At 37.1% G+C, this 16797-nt stretch overlaps 1 protein-coding gene across 1 annotated transcript in view; it reads left to right on the top strand.

Moving 5' to 3' along the window:
• Positions 1 to 16797, top strand: part of LOC104270173 (laminin subunit alpha-2-like) — a gene marked incomplete at both ends in the record, with an annotated part of 41171 nt that overhangs the window by 3665 nt on the left and 20709 nt on the right. The window contains 2 exons of the mRNA XM_009864447.1: positions 3351 to 3478; positions 15384 to 15595. Coding sequence (XP_009862749.1) covers positions 3351 to 3478; positions 15384 to 15595 — 340 coding nt within the window. The remainder of the gene's footprint in view (positions 1 to 3350; positions 3479 to 15383; positions 15596 to 16797) is intronic.

Raw genomic sequence — 16797 nt, 5'->3', positions numbered from 1 at the left:
CAGGAATGATTTCCAGTGTGAATTTAGGGTTCCCTGATACTGTGCATCAAGATACTCACTTGGTTTCTTCCAAAGGCACAACAGGACATGGTGGAAAACACACTCCATAACATCAGCAATAAAGTCTTTGGGCAACATGATCCGAGTCCTACATAAAATTTGGGACATAAATAGATTCCACAGTCTTGATTTACTCACAGGTTTTCTGATTCTAGTTTGATGGTGTCTGGAGTTAAGGGAGCTGCAGAAAACTGATGGTTTGAAAATAGCTTGACATTGAGTACCTGAGTTTGATAGCATGGAGATTTGGGCATAGAATTGTTTCTGGCCATAGAGTCTATGGACCTATGGAACAAGGCATTGATTTACCAATACCACTAGATCCATGTGTTGAAACAAACTATATTTCCAAGGGAATAAGAAAGGAAGCTTATATAATGTACTGAGTAGATTAGGGACAACCGATCATGATCTACTTTGTCCCAGTCTCGTGACATAAAAAAAGTATATGTTCCTACAAACATGAAATTAAGACTTCACAGGCTTAAGCAAAGTTTAAGGAAATAATCTCAGTATAATTAGACATCTGCTAAACTAGATTATATTCAAAACCATTGCTGTACATTTGACAATTTTCTAACTGAGATTCAACCAACTGAATCAAGAAAATATAAATTTTTCATGAATATTGATAATATCTTTGGAAGGCCTAATGACTCACCTACTTCAGTAAAGTGATCTGTAAACTTGGCAAATTAGTATAAAGTTTAATGTACCACTGAAGAGAACATGAAAATAATATCACATCTGTGTACTACATAATTCTTGTCCTTTGTCCTGCAAAATCCAGACTGGCTCAGGGACAAAAGTATAGGACCACACACAATCATTTTTAATTAGCCAAACTGTAACATATACACAGTGCAACATACATTCACGTTTCGGTACTATCTGTGTGGGGTTCTTTTTTGTTCTTGAACTTACTGGTTTATGTTGAGAAAGTAAGCAGATACAGAGATCTGGGTTGAAGAGGATTAGATACAGCGTGTGGAACTGACTGACGTTAAGAATTTCAGAATATCATTCATCAAGGAGAAGGTCAGGTCTTTTAAACATGACTTGTTTTCCTACAAAATAGAAGGCTTCAGGTTTTTTAGTCTTAAAAATCAGAAGCTGCAAATACCACTCTGCAAGAGATGTGCAGCTTTAAAATAGTGTGTTAGCTACTCTCACTTTAATAACATCCTTGACATATAAGCTGTTCATATTCTTCAAAACATTAAGATATGTCTGAGGATATTTAAAGCTAAACTTGACACAAAAGAAGAATCCATTATTTTTCAGAAAAAGTACAAATAATTTGACAAGATGCCTTAAAAAAGTTGAATTGCAAAGGATTTTTCTTTTGAAACACTTAAATTATTTTTTGTCACATCTTCTTTTAAAAGCATATCTTAATGTTCCCAGCTACTTTTTCAGTATGGCCAGTAGATTCTTTTTGAATGACAGCACTTGAAGTAACAATTAAATGGACTTAAACGACCTAATGAAGTAGAATTTAACCCATCTGATGGTTCTAAAGCCATAATTTTGTTTGAAAAAGAGTCTCAATGGTTGGTATTAGATCACAATCTACCAAATATATGAAAATATAATGTTGTGACTAATGCTTTAATTTTAAAGATAAGCTGGTTGTGTACACAAGCACTAAGAAGGCACTCTTTAAAACAACATTTCTGGAAACAAGTGCATTTGACTCTGGTGTGCTCATGACCGAAAAGGATATTTTGCTTTTTCAGCTGCCCAGTTGTGTTGTAAGGGCTACACATAGCACAATGCAAAAAGACTTCAAACAAATCATTTCAATCCTGGGAAGTTGTGAAGAAGAAGAAATAAATGTTCCTTATAATAGTGGCATTTTCTTTATCGTTTATTGGGGATACAGTATGTCTTTCATATACTAAGGATTTTAAATATCAGTCAGTACCATATGCATGACTTACTGCAAATGAGAGAACAATTTTAAAGTGTTCTTAAAAATATTTTAAATTAAATCATAAGTTTTATAAATATCTGCACCATTGCAAGAAAGCTCTCAAGAGTTCTTAAGCAGCGTCTTGAGTGAAACAGATTGTAGATTTGATCTGGCCCATTGTCTAAATCAGATCAGTACAAGCCTTATTAAACAAAATCTCTCTCATGGCTTACATTTTGGCCTTTTCAAGTTGCCATATGCTTTTTCAGTCTATGCTTTTTCAGTCTATACTCAGGCACGTCAAGATGGTATTTAAGATCCAAAAATATTATCCTGCTTTCTCTGTTTTTACACTGTGAAAGGGCTACACTTGAGAATTTTGTGGCACATAGGACTGAAAGGAATAGTGTGGTGTGCTCAAAAAAAAAAAAAAAAAAAAAAAGAAAGCGTTTAAGCCAGAAAACTAATTTGCTGAGCCTATCATGTATCCTACCAAATTATTTTGAATTTCTAAATCTTCTATGATGGGGAGGAAGAAGAGTAGAAGGGGTATTTGCTCTTTAAAAGTTGGTTCTTAGAAGTCATCACAGGGAAGCCTATTCATGGAAGACCAATTCCCATTCTGCCAAAAGATCATGCAATTTGAGATCAGGCCAAAGGTAATATATAAAAATACAGATCCAGTACCGCAGTTACAGCTCCAGTACTGCAGTTTTTATGCTGAATGTTTCATATGCTCAGATAAGCTGTCTCTTGTATTGTGAAAGCCAGTCACATACAGGAACACAAATTGTTGAATAGGACCCTGTGTACCATATACTCATCCTTGTTTCTACACATAAAATAGAGACTAGATGCTATTCTAGCAAACAAGTATTATTTAAGTAATACAGGTTTTGCTACTATTCACAAATATATTTAGTATACTGCTAGCCCTATACCATGTAAAGTGATCTGATGCACTTATATGTGAAATGTGAGAATTCATTCTGGTATCAGCATCTGAAAACCATAACAAAATATGGTCCACTGCAAGACTGCAATACTAAACCCGTTTTGTGATACTTTCAAGGTTCAGGTTTTTTAAGCAAGCTAAAACTGTAATGCAGCTGTTGTATGGTAGAAAGATAAAGGCCTGCGGTTAAATATTTTTTTGCTTCACATAGAGAAAAAAATATCCAAAGGAAGTAGCTGACATGTATGAAACACTGATTGTGGCAGCTCTCTTCTAACTCATTCTTCACTACTACTAGAAGATTAGAATTTTTTTTGCAGACCTACTGCACTCCTGTTGAGAAGATGGACTGGGTGAATGACCTTCTAGAACTTTCCCTATGTATGTTCTCTGAGTTTGTGCTTTTTATCTCCTGTTTAGGACTGCAAACACAACACAGGTGGTTTATATTGTGATAGATGTCTTCCTGGCTTCTATGGTGATCCTACTAAAGGGACAGCTGAAGACTGTCAGTTGTGTGCTTGTCCTCTGAGTATACCTTCTAACAAGTAAGACATTTGTTTATCATATATTATGCTCTTTTTTTTACTGAAATGCACAGCTTTTTAATTTTTAGATTTGTATCTATACTTGAGATTTTTTGTGTTTTAATGGATTTATTCTGCAATGCAAAATTTTATTCTCTTTCTAAAATTGTACGGAGTTCTTAGCTTCACAGAGAAGTGATGATCAAGACACAAGCTGGATGAGACTGGACTAGAAGGAACAACCCAGGATTTGGATGACTGTTCTTTGAATCAATAACTAGCATTTGCTTGTCTGTTTTCCTTACAAGTAGTTGTTTTTAGTTTTAAAGCTGAAATTACAGATTTGCTGTATGGGCTTTTCAATAATTGAATTTAAAATCAATTTATATTGATCAGATAAACCAGCAATTTCTTCTGCTTTTAATTTTCCTTTTCTTCTAGTCAACATTCAGTGATAATGTTGATTCATTTGGAGTCTGAATTCAGCCTTAGATCTTACAAGTTAAAATATTTTTGTCAGCATATCTCAGAATAATCCTATAAATAAAAACAATAGTGAAAAGTCAATCAAAACTCTGATCTAGGAACAAATGTTTCTTTCATTACAAATGCTTGTCTGTGCTATTTGCTTTCTACAATTTAATAGACCAAGTAGCTTGAACATTTTTTAGTTTGTTTTCTCCCAGTTAGTACCTGAAAAATAATAATACCAAAATCATTTGATGTGATGTAATTGGAGAAAAGTGTTCTGAATCTTGTCTGGTCAGCTTTTCCTATGCATGTTAAAAAAAAAGGTGGAAATTATGCATATCAGTTTGAATTAGTACATTTGGTTTATGCCATCCAGTAAGAATTCAGAGAAAAGAAGCCCTAGTGCAGGTAACACGTGTCCACATTACACAGAAAATCTGCTGTGGTGCAACACGTCAAATAATTGTTCAGGAATATCAGGAGCTGTTGAGTATGTGTCTGATATGTTTGCAGTCGTAACTAATGGCTGCCCAAATTCCAGCTACAAATTGGATATGGCTCCCTTCTGAGAGGAATCGCTGTTAGTCCACATAAGCATTTCAGAAGGATTGTACTGAAAGGCTGTAAACTGTGCATAGAAGCTGTCCCATCCCAAGCTCTTCACATAGTTAAAAGTCTTAATTGGCTATAGGAGCTCATAAATCCACTGCAGTATTTTTTTTCTCCCTTCAGCCCTGCATCCTCTATTTCAGAATGTTTTTTTCCCAAAACAGGTTTTCCCCAAACAGATTTCAGATTCTGTCAGTGAAATGCATGTTAAAGTGTATTTCTTAAGGTTTATAGGGCAAAATGCATGGCTACCACCTGCAAAGAGAGGGAGCTCTGCGAGATGCAAGAAAAGAAGAGAACATCATGTGAATGGCAGTGTGCACAGCTGAACCAGATTTTGCTCATAAGTAGTTCAAGCTAACTCTGTTGCCTGCAGTGGCATTGCATCCTATTAAAATTTCACTAATCAGGACAGGAAAAATCTAACCACTTATCAGCAGAAATTCCAGGGGGTTGTAGCATGGGAGCCTGCCTTCCTGTTATCACAGCCCTTCAGTTGGTTTTATTAGCTATCTGTGGCTTTATTATATCTGCTGCACAGGCATGATTCCTCCAATGTCCTCGTTGCTCTCACATACTTAGTATTTCCTTGCATAGTTAATTAATTCTTTTTCTCTTGTTTGAGAACACTATACTGACAAAACAGTAAAAACACTATCATGTTTATATCTTGGGCAGATGTGCAACAAGACAAATAGATTGAATTAGTTTTTTATTGGCAAAATGCCTGGAGACCTCTATTATATATTCATCAGAGTTCTCGATGCTTTACTTTAATTTTGAAATTGAACAAGATAGTCCCCTTTTTAATATTTAGTTTTCTTGAAAAATATAGGCAAAACCAAAGAATATAAATGTTCTTGAACTGTGAAGATGTAGTTCTGAATCCTCCAAAATTTAGCTCTGCATTAGACTCGTGCAATAGCTCAATGTTTCTAAAATAGTCAAAAGCAAAACATCCTCAAACTTCGTAGAAATCATTGTAAGGTGCAAGATCTCATGACTTTACAGCTCTAGACAAATTATTAAATTCTTTTATAAGGAGGAAAAAAAAGTGACTCTTAAAGATTTCAAGCGTTACCTGAAAGTTGTTAAAATACTTCCTTAGTTGGCAGCAAGTTTGGTGTGCTGGTGATAATATATGTAAACAATTCAGATTCCTTGCCATGAAAAATAAAGAAATTTCTACCAATCTCATGTCAGTGTACAGATATCTTATAAGTCATGTTGTTTCTGAACAACATAACAAGTGACTAATTTATGTACAAATGATGATAAGTAGATGTCTACAGATTTTAATTCCTGGAGTATTTAATTCCTAACCTGACATGGCAGGACATCTGTAGGTCTCTAAGTTTAATACTAAGTTCCTGGTACACGGAGAATATTGTCCAGGTAATGTACCTCTGCGCTATATTTCTATTAAGAAATTAGTTTTGCTTTTTGTAGCAGTCTTATTTCTTTATAATGTTTATAATGGTTCCCATCACTGTTTTCACAACACCTGATTCTTTCAGTTTGCATGCCACATAAGGTTCTATCCATTTTAGAAATATGATGGTAATGGTGGTGTTCTACAGTTAACTTAAGCTGATTTAATGGCTGAACATTCCCTCTTCTACTTCCTGATGGCAGCATATTCCATACGCAATCACTGAGGCAAATCATAAAACTTCTGAAGTACAAGAGGGACATATAGCTTGCCATATGTCAGGAAAGAGCACTTGGACGAATCAGGAAACAGCACTTGGACGAATCAGGAAACTAAAATCAAGTTGTCCAAGCTTGTTTTTTAAGTCCTGAGCTGTATTTTCCTCTTTTTGCATGTCTCCATATTTGTACTTATATGATGCAAATGAGATAAATGGTTATTATAAATGGCGTATGTAATGCACACTTGACTTCTTCATCTTATCTCTTCTCATTAATGCATCACTCTTAGAAAGTGTTCTAACATCCTTAATCCTTAAGGAGTTTCAATGAAATTATTTTTTTTCCATACAAATTATCAGACATACTATATAATTCTTTCTACCAAATGTAGCTGTCTGCAATAATTACTGCTTTCCCCTGAAAGTGAGGATAAATTCAATACAGGTAATGAAGAACCTGACAGGAGTGTTATGTTACTGGAAATGGGAAATAGAAGATATCTTGCTCAGCCTGGGCAGGTCACAAGTAAACTCTTAGCACATGAACTAGGAATTTGGGCTGGTCTCGGAACGTTAGTATTTTATTGAAGAATTAAACTCACAAATCTATTTCCAAGAGATATTTATTATAACATAAGCCTCTAGGAAGCTCTGTCTCTCAACATAGACCTACCACATACATACCCATACTGTGTATTCATATTTGTCCCATGTCCTGACTGGTAATAGTGTTGTTACCTCATATAAAAGCTGAAAGAGTGATGATGAATCAAGAGGGACTAAGATTTTTTCAACTTTATTTTGACAGATCAATACACACTGTTCATTAGTATTTTTCGCTAGTGAGTAATGAGATTCTAAGTAATCAGGAAGATTACTGCTATCACATATTTCCTTTATAGTCTGCAGATGGGAATTTCTCAATATATTAATGTTTGGTGTTGAGATGTGGACCGACTATTAAGTCAGAGAAAGAAGCGAAGGGTGCTAGGTCTGAGCATAACCCCTAAAATATGGAAATTCTGCTATTAATTGTTATTGCATAGAAATAATAAGTACTAAAGTATTGTTATCTTTAAAATTTATGCAGTTGAATTCAGAGCTCTTGGAATTGTGGTACAGTCAATCTTGTGCAATGCCATAATGAGCTCTGATAACATCTCCATGAAGTTTGCCATGTAGCTCTTGGAAACAGTGAGATTGGGACTGACAAGCAGGATATTATTTGAAATAAGTCAGGTGCTGCTGATTAGATTCAAGGATAATGTGTGCCTCAGATGAAAATTTCTTTCATTGCTATTTAAAAATAGAATGAACAATCATTGCTTCTTCAACTGGCTCATGCATTTGTGAATCTATTCTTAATTGAACGATATTGCAAAATAACGTAAAATAACCTTATGGGAAAGAGGAAAATCCCAATACCTGTGTGTGTTTACTGGACTTGACCTTCCCACATTTTTCTTATTGATCTATGCCTGTGGGATACCTTGTCCTGTGACAGACAGGATATTTAGAGATGGAAATAATCTATAACATAAACAGAATGAAGAGTAGCTGAGGTCAGCTCATAGAATGAATGAATCCTGAGTAGGGCCCAGTCACCAGCAGGTAATCAAGTTACATGATCTTAATCAGGCTTTTCTGTCTTCCCTGTGCGTATTGTTTTCCAGAAACTTTCATCATATATCCTCCTTTAGTTTACCTGACTTTGGATTAGATCTATTTGCTGTTATTGTAACATGAACTTTTACCTGGAAAGTACCTTACTTCTGATGTCTTTGACAGAACAATTATATTCCTTCTCAGTTTCTGTTTTCCTGGGTTACAAAAGCTGTTTGTCTTCTCTTCAGACAGGTTCTTTGTTTTTCTGTTGTGAATAGTCACTCCACTATGCATCTGTACCATTCTTCCAGTTCTTTTTCTTTTTTTTAATTTTGTGATTTTTTTTTTGCCATTATTTAGATGAGGACCTCTAAAGGTGCTCCTATGTCTCTGTCTCTAATAATCATTCCAGAATGATAGAACAGGTTGCCTCTTCTTCTGTTCAGTATCTTAGAGTGTCAAGAGGTTTCCTCTCAAAATTGCATTCAGGGAGAAATGTTACAGAAAGCAAAATGCTGAACAGTGAAGGAGCACAGTTCAGAGCTAAAAACAGATATCAAGAGGTGGAGCTTGTAAATGCCTATGGTATCCCTGTTTAAAAAAAACAACCAAAAACCAGCTAAAAATAAGTACAGCATAGCAAAGAGGTAACGCTTTCTACTCTGCAAGCTATTCTTTAACTTCAGCGTGCCTGTCTGGCTGGTAGCTTGAGGTCATTGGCACTCAATTTACTGTAATGCACTCTCTGGGAAGCTGCACCAGATAGTTCCCTTTTTGCCCCTCCCCTTTCTTGTTCACTAGATTCTTTTCACAGCCAGTTGTACACAAAGTTGACTGAGCGTTCAAATCAGTTGTCCTTCAGACAGATTTATATAGGGGCCACATTATGGCATAGATTGTTTTGCCAGGCCCTCAGGGGCACAAACAAACAGCTGTACATTCCTGCCTTTATAATGGTATCCAGACCACTCGGTGGCAGGCTCAAGTCCCGTAATAACAGGCTTTTGGGATGCTGCCATCCGTTACTCTATATTCAGTGTCGCAGAAATAGCCGAGTCATTCCAAATTCTGTTTGCTGGAGTCAAACTTAAGCCCCGTGTTCTAGACCAGAATCACTTTTCCTGGGCACTATTTTGCAAAGTAACAATCGCTGAAGTGGGAAGAGAGCTATGCTGCTAACAATCTTTTCTTTCTCTTTCTTCCTTGTCCCTCTTCTTACCCAATACCAACAACATAGCTTTAGCCCGACGTGCCATTTTGACCAAAGCCATGGATTAATATGCGATGAATGCCCAGCTGGGTATGGGGGGCCACGCTGTGAAAGGTAAGCAAGCACCACACTTTTAACTGTATGAGATCCAAAGTATTAACTACATGCAAAGTATTAACTATATGAGAACCAGAGGTATTGGTGCCATTATGTTGTGATTCCTTTTTGTTACTACCCCTTCTCGTCCTCATTCCTGTATTCTGAAACTTACTGAAGAAATTCTCGTATGTCTTCCTCTGATATCAGGTCCATCCATTTGCATATGCCTAATGGTTGTTTTATTACTTTGTGGTAAAGTGCAAAGCTTCCAGGAAATGTCCTCTGAGAAGAGTCTCTTTCAAAAATTATTTTTCTAGCTTTTCTGCCACTCTTCTGAGATTTTTAAATTATTTTTTCTTTTTTGTCAATTGAATATTTAGAGAATGGTGAACTGAGTATGCAATAAATTACCTGTGCCTCTTTTTTGTAAAGTTAATATGCAGCAAAATTGCAGTTCTTCTAATAAAATATTTGTTGGGTTTAATTATTTTTTAAATAATACTTTGCATTTTTGTTGCTTCTAGTTTCCCATTTTAGTCTTTATTAGAACAAGTTAGGTTTTAATAACAAAACAAGATATTTCTTCTTTGTCAAATACATACAAATGCTCAATCTATATTTCCTACATTTATTACTGCCTATACAAAAGACAAATGATACTATGTGTACCTTGTCTTTGGCTGTGACAGGTCTGAGTGACATGTTAACACTGAGAGAGAAAAGTCTCTCCCCTTCTTATATCCTGTTATTCTGAAAGGATCAGATGGAGAATTTAAACGAAACACAAGGCTAGTGTGAATGCTGGTGCTAAGCTCCTGGGAACCCCCTTCCACAGGAGGTGAGACCGCATAGACAAGGGATATCATTGCTGTTTCTGCAAGCCTTTCCGTCCCTTGGGATTTCACATGGATGGAACAGCTTTCAAGAGCAGTTAGTGTGCCAGGGGACCTCTGCTAGTTGCTGGGAGGCCGTGATGAATCAACGTTGGTTTTGACTGCATGACCCTCGTCCCTTGTGACCCCGCAAGTGACATCTTTTTAAGAGGAGCTGGGGGAGCCAGATAGCTGTCTAACACCGGCTAGACAGTTATGGGGCATGAAAACATGGCACCTCCGGTTTTTAGTAGGCTTTTGCCATTTGACATTTCAATGAGCTGCTTGCAGCATTTTCCAGTGTAAATGCTATTAAAAAGTACAGCTTCTGAATGAAGATTTACAATATTAAGGCTGGGATGGGGTATGAACCAAGAGGAAGAGCCAACCAGAAAAGCAGGAACCTGACCAAAAGCTGTGAGTCACACTCTAGTCCTGTCTCTCTGATTTACATTTACAACTACTTCCTTTTAAATCCCCTGTTGTGCTATATCTGTCCTCAAGTGAGAGTGCAGGCTGTCACCTGTTTCCACCCATCATCACTGAGTCTGCTCCTGCTGTGTACTATTTCTGCCTGTCTTTTCCTGTCTGTCTTGGAAGTCATCACCTTCTTTCAGCTAGTGGGCTGTGAAGTTAATGACGGCAGGAATAAATCACATCAAGAGCACTTTGGTGGCAGTTTGTCAATGCAGGGTCATTGACAGCTTCCATTAGCAACAAGTGCTGTTTCTGAGTGGAGCACAGTCTGTAGATGCAGTAGGACAGAATCTGAATAAGTGGCAGGCTTGGATGTTAGCCTGGTTTCCTAAGAAAATGAGGCTACTGTGATCTCTTTGTGCGTGTCTGTCTGGCTGCCTGCAAAGATATTTGAACTTGTAGGTTAATTTCAACCAAACTTGACAGAAGGGTAGGAGGTCTCAGAGATAATAATTGTTCCTGAAGATTTCATGAAAAGAAGTGGCTGAATAGAGGTTAATAGATCGGGACATGTCACAGCTAAGGGAAAGAACACTGTGTGAACTCACACCTGATTAAACAGCAGAGAATACATGAGAGACAGAGAGAACACGAAAGAGAGATATTATTAAATACTCTGCCCATAAGAAAACTTTCACAGGGCAAGGAAAAAGTGCTGCTGTAGCCTGAGGGTTTACTTTCTGCTGAATAGCACCATCCTGCAGCAAATAATCAGCCCTTATCCTTGTAACTGTGAGATATAAATCCACTGGAAATTAGGCCATTAATTGCAATGCCTATAGAACTAGATTTTGTTTGCGGATTTGTTTGTTGTGGTTTTTTTTAAATTGTAACAAGCTTGGAAATACACACAACTGTCAATTATAATGAACAGAAGAAAGCATGTTGCCTTTTGCTATTAATAGTGATTGCATAATTGCTAAAAGAGTTCACATGAAATTCTCTTTCGTTTTAGCAACCGCAAAGTGACAGGTGATCTGAGCCACGTGATTCATTAATTGGACAGTCCTAAATTGTCGTAAAGTACCAAGTATTATGAAGTGAGCGTATGCAATACTATACTTATTTGGTCTCCAGAATCATCCTCTACCCGCTAGGGAGTTAAAATCTTTTATTTATTTATATGTATTTTTTTTACACCTGAATTATAAAATGTCAAAAAAAATCATTTCTTCTCTCACTTGAACTCTTCAGAAAAATGTTGCCAAAATTACTCGATGTTCTGAGAGGTCCAGTTCATAACACCGTCAAAATAACTGCAGGTATAAACTGTACTGGGAGTTACCACATACCTGTAATTGCAGAGAAAGCCCAGCCTCCCCAGTTAATCCTTTTCCCCAGCATGTTAGACTTAACGTTCTTCTCTTGCTTGCTGCTCACTTTCTAAAGGAGTATGAGGTGGGGCAGACACTCTCCTAACGCCATAGAAAGGGTGTATGAGAATGTCAAAAATCTGTCCTTGGAGCCCAGCTCATTTACAGGATGATAGGCATTTTCCAACTACACAGTCCTGCTACAGACAAGAGCACACAGCTTTAGGGGAAAGAAGCAAAATGGGTGAGAGTCTAGCTTCTCCTGCAGCACTCCTTTATTTATGAATATGGTTCTAGAGACCTTTTCGTCCTAGAAGGAAAGATAAGAGGTCAGTGTAACTTTAGTGGGAAGAGAAGGGCAAGCTGTGTTGTGTCCTTCCTCCTTATTCTTCAGGTCTATCACGAAGGGTCACCAGCCACAGTCCCTTGTGAGTCCCTTGACTTCAACCTGCTGCTCCTTCTAACTAAACAGAATTTTTCCAGTAGTGCCAGAAGCACAAGTCTGTATTGCAGTGCCGATAGGAAAAGGGTCAAACATTCAGGAGATCTGATACAACCAACACGTTATGCAGGATAGTTTACAGCTTGCAAAGGAAGGCACTCTGACATTGGAAAATGCAGGATTTATAGTTGGTCATACAACAACAACATTGGTCTTGTGCACCTGAGTTAAGATTCTTTTTTTTTTTTTTTTAATTACATGTTCACAGGCTATTTCTCCACAGGGTATTTGCCTGGTTTCATATGCAGGTTGAATGCACATAAGTTGCAAAGCAACTGTAAAAATAGTCTTTCCAGACCTCTAAAGCATTTGGATTTGCAGCCTAAATTAAGTCTGTCTCAAGGGTTGTTTTTTCCAGTAAATATAAAGAAATGTATAAAATGGGCCTGTGCTTGTGTGCATATATTTGAATATACACAGCACCATAAAGGCTGCTATGAAGTAAATTATCTCCATCCCAATCATCCTCAGTACACACACGTACATTTAAATAGTAGCCATGATTTTGGCACAGTTATGCCAAATAAAAATAGTCACAGATACACCTGCGTTTGAGGGTAAAGGTGAGCATAGAGGAAGGAAGAAAACTATGGAAACAATCTTTCTTCACTGCTTTTACTCTACTTTTCTTTATTTTAATCTCAGAGGTGTTCTGTTGTACTTAGCACTGATTTAGTTAGATATGTATTTTTTGTAATACATAAATGTAATTTTCCTTGCCACATGCATTATTGGGTATTTTAATATGAACCTTGCCAAACATGTAACGCTTTGAATCTGAGAAGAGTAGCTGAAGCAGAAATGTCCTTAAGGTAATAAAGATGGAATTAGTGAAAGTGGATTTCTTTTTCTTTTTAATCTTCCCCTGCAACTTCAGAAGTGGAAGAATGTACACATAGATACAGGCACACTGTTTTAAGCTTAACTGGTTTACCCCTGATTTCAGGTTCATCTTGAATCTGGATTCAAGATCGCATATGTATATAAGTAGAACATAGCTATGTGATGGTAGTGGGTTTTGCTAATTTCAATCAGCAAAGTCTAAACTGATGAGAATGCAAAGAGTTATTAAGGTCTCCTGCTATTAGTAGAAGAAAATGATTAGGAGTGCATGTCTCACAAATCCCTGGAGCATTTTTTTGTGTGAACTGCATGGTAAGTTTCTGTGAACTCTATCAGATACAGAACTAACCCCCACATGAAAGTGAAAAAGGAAAATGAATACACGTTAAGTGAGGTTAAATAGATTACTAGTGCCAAAAGATACAAATTTATCACAAACACGCCAGTAATGTGTGAGAAATGTCTCAGCAAAGCATGGGTGAACTTCACGCATCATTCATTTTAGGTAAAATAGGATAACTGCATAAATTAACCAGTTATTCTTTGGCTTGGTTGAAACATGTCTATTAATTGTTACATGTATTAAGAGACATTCCTGGCCTTTGTAACTGAGATACTATCACTGAAAAAATGCCAAGTGGTTTTGGCAAAAGCAAGCTAAAATCAGGCTTTTGTGATTACTGTGATCTCCTTCATCCAAGGAAACAATATCCATTCTTTGCAGGGAATACAAGGAGGTACAATGCATGACAGGTTCTGAAAATAAAATGCTTGAATTATTGTAATGATTTTAATTTAATGTTGCTAAGACAGGATAATTGTGACAGGCTATCTGTCCTAAAGGAGTAAAGAACAGTGGGCTAGATTGTGAAAATTTTACTAATGTTCTTGGGTGTTTACAGGCACCCTAATCACTGGACTGTTTATACATATTATTAATCTATGGTCGGCATCGTGGATATTTTTAAAGAATGAAAAAAATCTTACTTTGTGTAATATCTTACTACAACAAGTAGTTCAATTAGTTCCAACTACAGTTTCCTCCCTAGTCTGTTATCCACTTTTATAATCTTTGCTAATGGTAGTGAATACTACTTAACAGGTGTTTAGGCAGCTTTGTATAGAATCCAGTTGGAAGGTTCATGAGATATTGTGGATGCAAGCAAAAAGATGAACTTGATGAGCATAAAAGGACAAGAATGAGGGCCTAGTGGAGATCTGCATTCCCATATTAGGATGGTACCCAAATGCTTGCTTGAACATACCGTGCAGTACTATTGCAAAGGAGAGAGAGTATCTATATGCCTAAGAACTGCATTCAACCTGACTTTAAAAGAGTAAGGAGCATTAATTTATGTAATGTAAATTTATGGAATTTTTGTAATGTGCTTTCTGTTTTCCTTACACTAATTGGAGTTCATCTGAGATGCACGTGAATAACTTCATTATCTGGAACTGGGCAATTTTTATTCGCTCTCTACAAGTTGCTTTTACTGTGAAGTGTGAACAAAAGAGAAAGCAGATCAAAATATAAATAGGAAAAGGGGTGTGAGACAAGTAGAAATTTGGTTTAAATACTTGTGTTAGGTCAGATTCACTAGTCTGTTTTATATGGTACTTACAGGAAATTGCTGGTGGGTAAGGTGGAAAAGAAGGTGGTATTTTTAAAATTCTTTTTTAAAACATGAAAGGTATAGTACACACCAGTATACTTCCTGTGATAATGAACAATCTTTTTGTTTACTTGCCTGTACATATCGGCAATCCAGTAATTGAATAAATCTCATCATTCATTAGATCAGAGGAAGGCTAAGTCAGGGGAGGAACTTGTTAGGTAAACAAATTTATATCTATATTACTTTCTAAACTAAAAAGTTTTTAAGGTAGAGAGAAAAATCATCAAGCTTGATGGTAAATGAGTACAGAATATCTAGACATGATGTGCTGAGACACAAAGCCTATCTAACATGGAGCTGAATGCCTCTAGTGTGCCAGCAGATGGATTTCTTATTATGCTTTGTCTCGTCTTCAGTGCCAGTGACAAGATTTTTCTCCCACTGAAATCTAATTACTAGCAGAACTGGCAGGATTTCAACTGGTACTGTGTCTACAGTGTTGTTAAAAAGGAGAAGGAGGGAGAGGGAAAAAAAGACGATTAAGAAATACTTGAACAAAGATCAAATCATTTTAGGTGATTAGTGAGGCAGTGAAATTAAATAGTTCTAACAAGAGGGTTATTTAAGGGTCCTAACTGGTTATGTCTTTTACCTTAGGTGTACAGAAGGCTATTTTGGACAACCTCTAATACCAGGGGGATCGTGCCAGCCATGCCAGTGTAATGACAACCTTGATTTCTCCATTCCTGGCAGCTGTGACAGCTTGTCTGGTGCCTGCCTGATATGTAAGCCAGGTACAACAGGCCAATATTGTGAGAGGTGTGCTGATGGATATTTTGGTGATGCTCTTGATGCGAGAAACTGTCAACGTAAGTCATGAACTTTTACTACTACTCCTGACAGTATTGATCTATCCTATAACCATGTTCCTGAGAAGAAGACTGTGCCTCTGTATGTGTGAGCACCAGAATGATATGGCATACTTACACATCTAATAATAATAGTGTTTTACTTGCATCTGCATCTGGAAAGGGAGGCTTCGAAGTAAACAGGAAGAAGAACCTATTAAAAAAAACTTCCTGCAGTAGTTGAAGCAATAATGAAGCAGACATGGAAAAAGCCTGGGAGAGCAGAGTATTGCTTGAATGCAAAGTGTTATGATAAATGTCAGATCTACAAAAATAAATACAAACAAATGAAAACAATTCACTGAAAATGCCGTAAGCCATCCAGGGAAATCCCATTAACTAGTGAGATTGCTGCTGAAAGGAGTGATGCCATGAAAAGCTGAAATCATTTCAAGAGAAAGTGATACTTCAGTTACTGAAGGATCCAGTTCTGGCAGCCCTTGTGACCTCCTTCCCACCTACATGACCTCAGTAAGAGTTGAGAATTGCTGCCTCTTACACAGCATAATTCTCCCACCTCCTGCAAAGTAGAGTCTAGAAACTCCAGACAGATTTTCTAAAGTGCTCTGGAGGAAGATACCTGACACTGCAGCAAGCTACCACTTCTCAGCTGAGCAGTGGCGTGTTGTTTAAATATCAGCCCTGTAACTCACTTTCTCGTAGTAGTTGCAAAAAATTATTGAGAGCAGATAGAAGATTTGGTAGTAACAGGAGCTTTTGCTTCTGCAGGAGGCAGTGTCTTTCTCCTAGCCATTGCTGGCAAAATTCAGAATGAGACTATTAGGCAGAAAGAACTTAGAAGCAATCTTCCATACCCTTCCATCTCTTTCTGAGGAATGGAATACAATAGGTTATAAACTATCTTGAAAGCAGAGTATTTTAATTCATTGCTGCATAGGAATAAACTCAGAGCAACTCCATTGAGTACAAATGTGTTACTTCGGGATGAAATTATACAATTAAAAGAGCTGGACATCTGTCTTACTTCTGTCTGTGTAGGAACACAGGGACCGTGTCTGCAGTTGTGTTGCAAACATGAAAGTCTGAGCCTCTGGCTTCCATTTCGAGGATTTGCGCTGCTAGGGGCTTGAGTCTGACAGGGAGAATATTAAGTTCTGTTGGACCTCCTAAGACCGCTTGGGAGCCAGCAAGATGCCGAACAT

This window comes from Apaloderma vittatum, unplaced genomic scaffold (genome assembly GCF_000703405.1).
Source record: "Apaloderma vittatum isolate BGI_N311 unplaced genomic scaffold, ASM70340v1 scaffold7942, whole genome shotgun sequence".
NCBI lineage: Eukaryota > Metazoa > Chordata > Aves > Trogoniformes > Trogonidae > Apaloderma > Apaloderma vittatum.
This window is presented reverse-complemented; position numbering and strand designations above follow the sequence as displayed.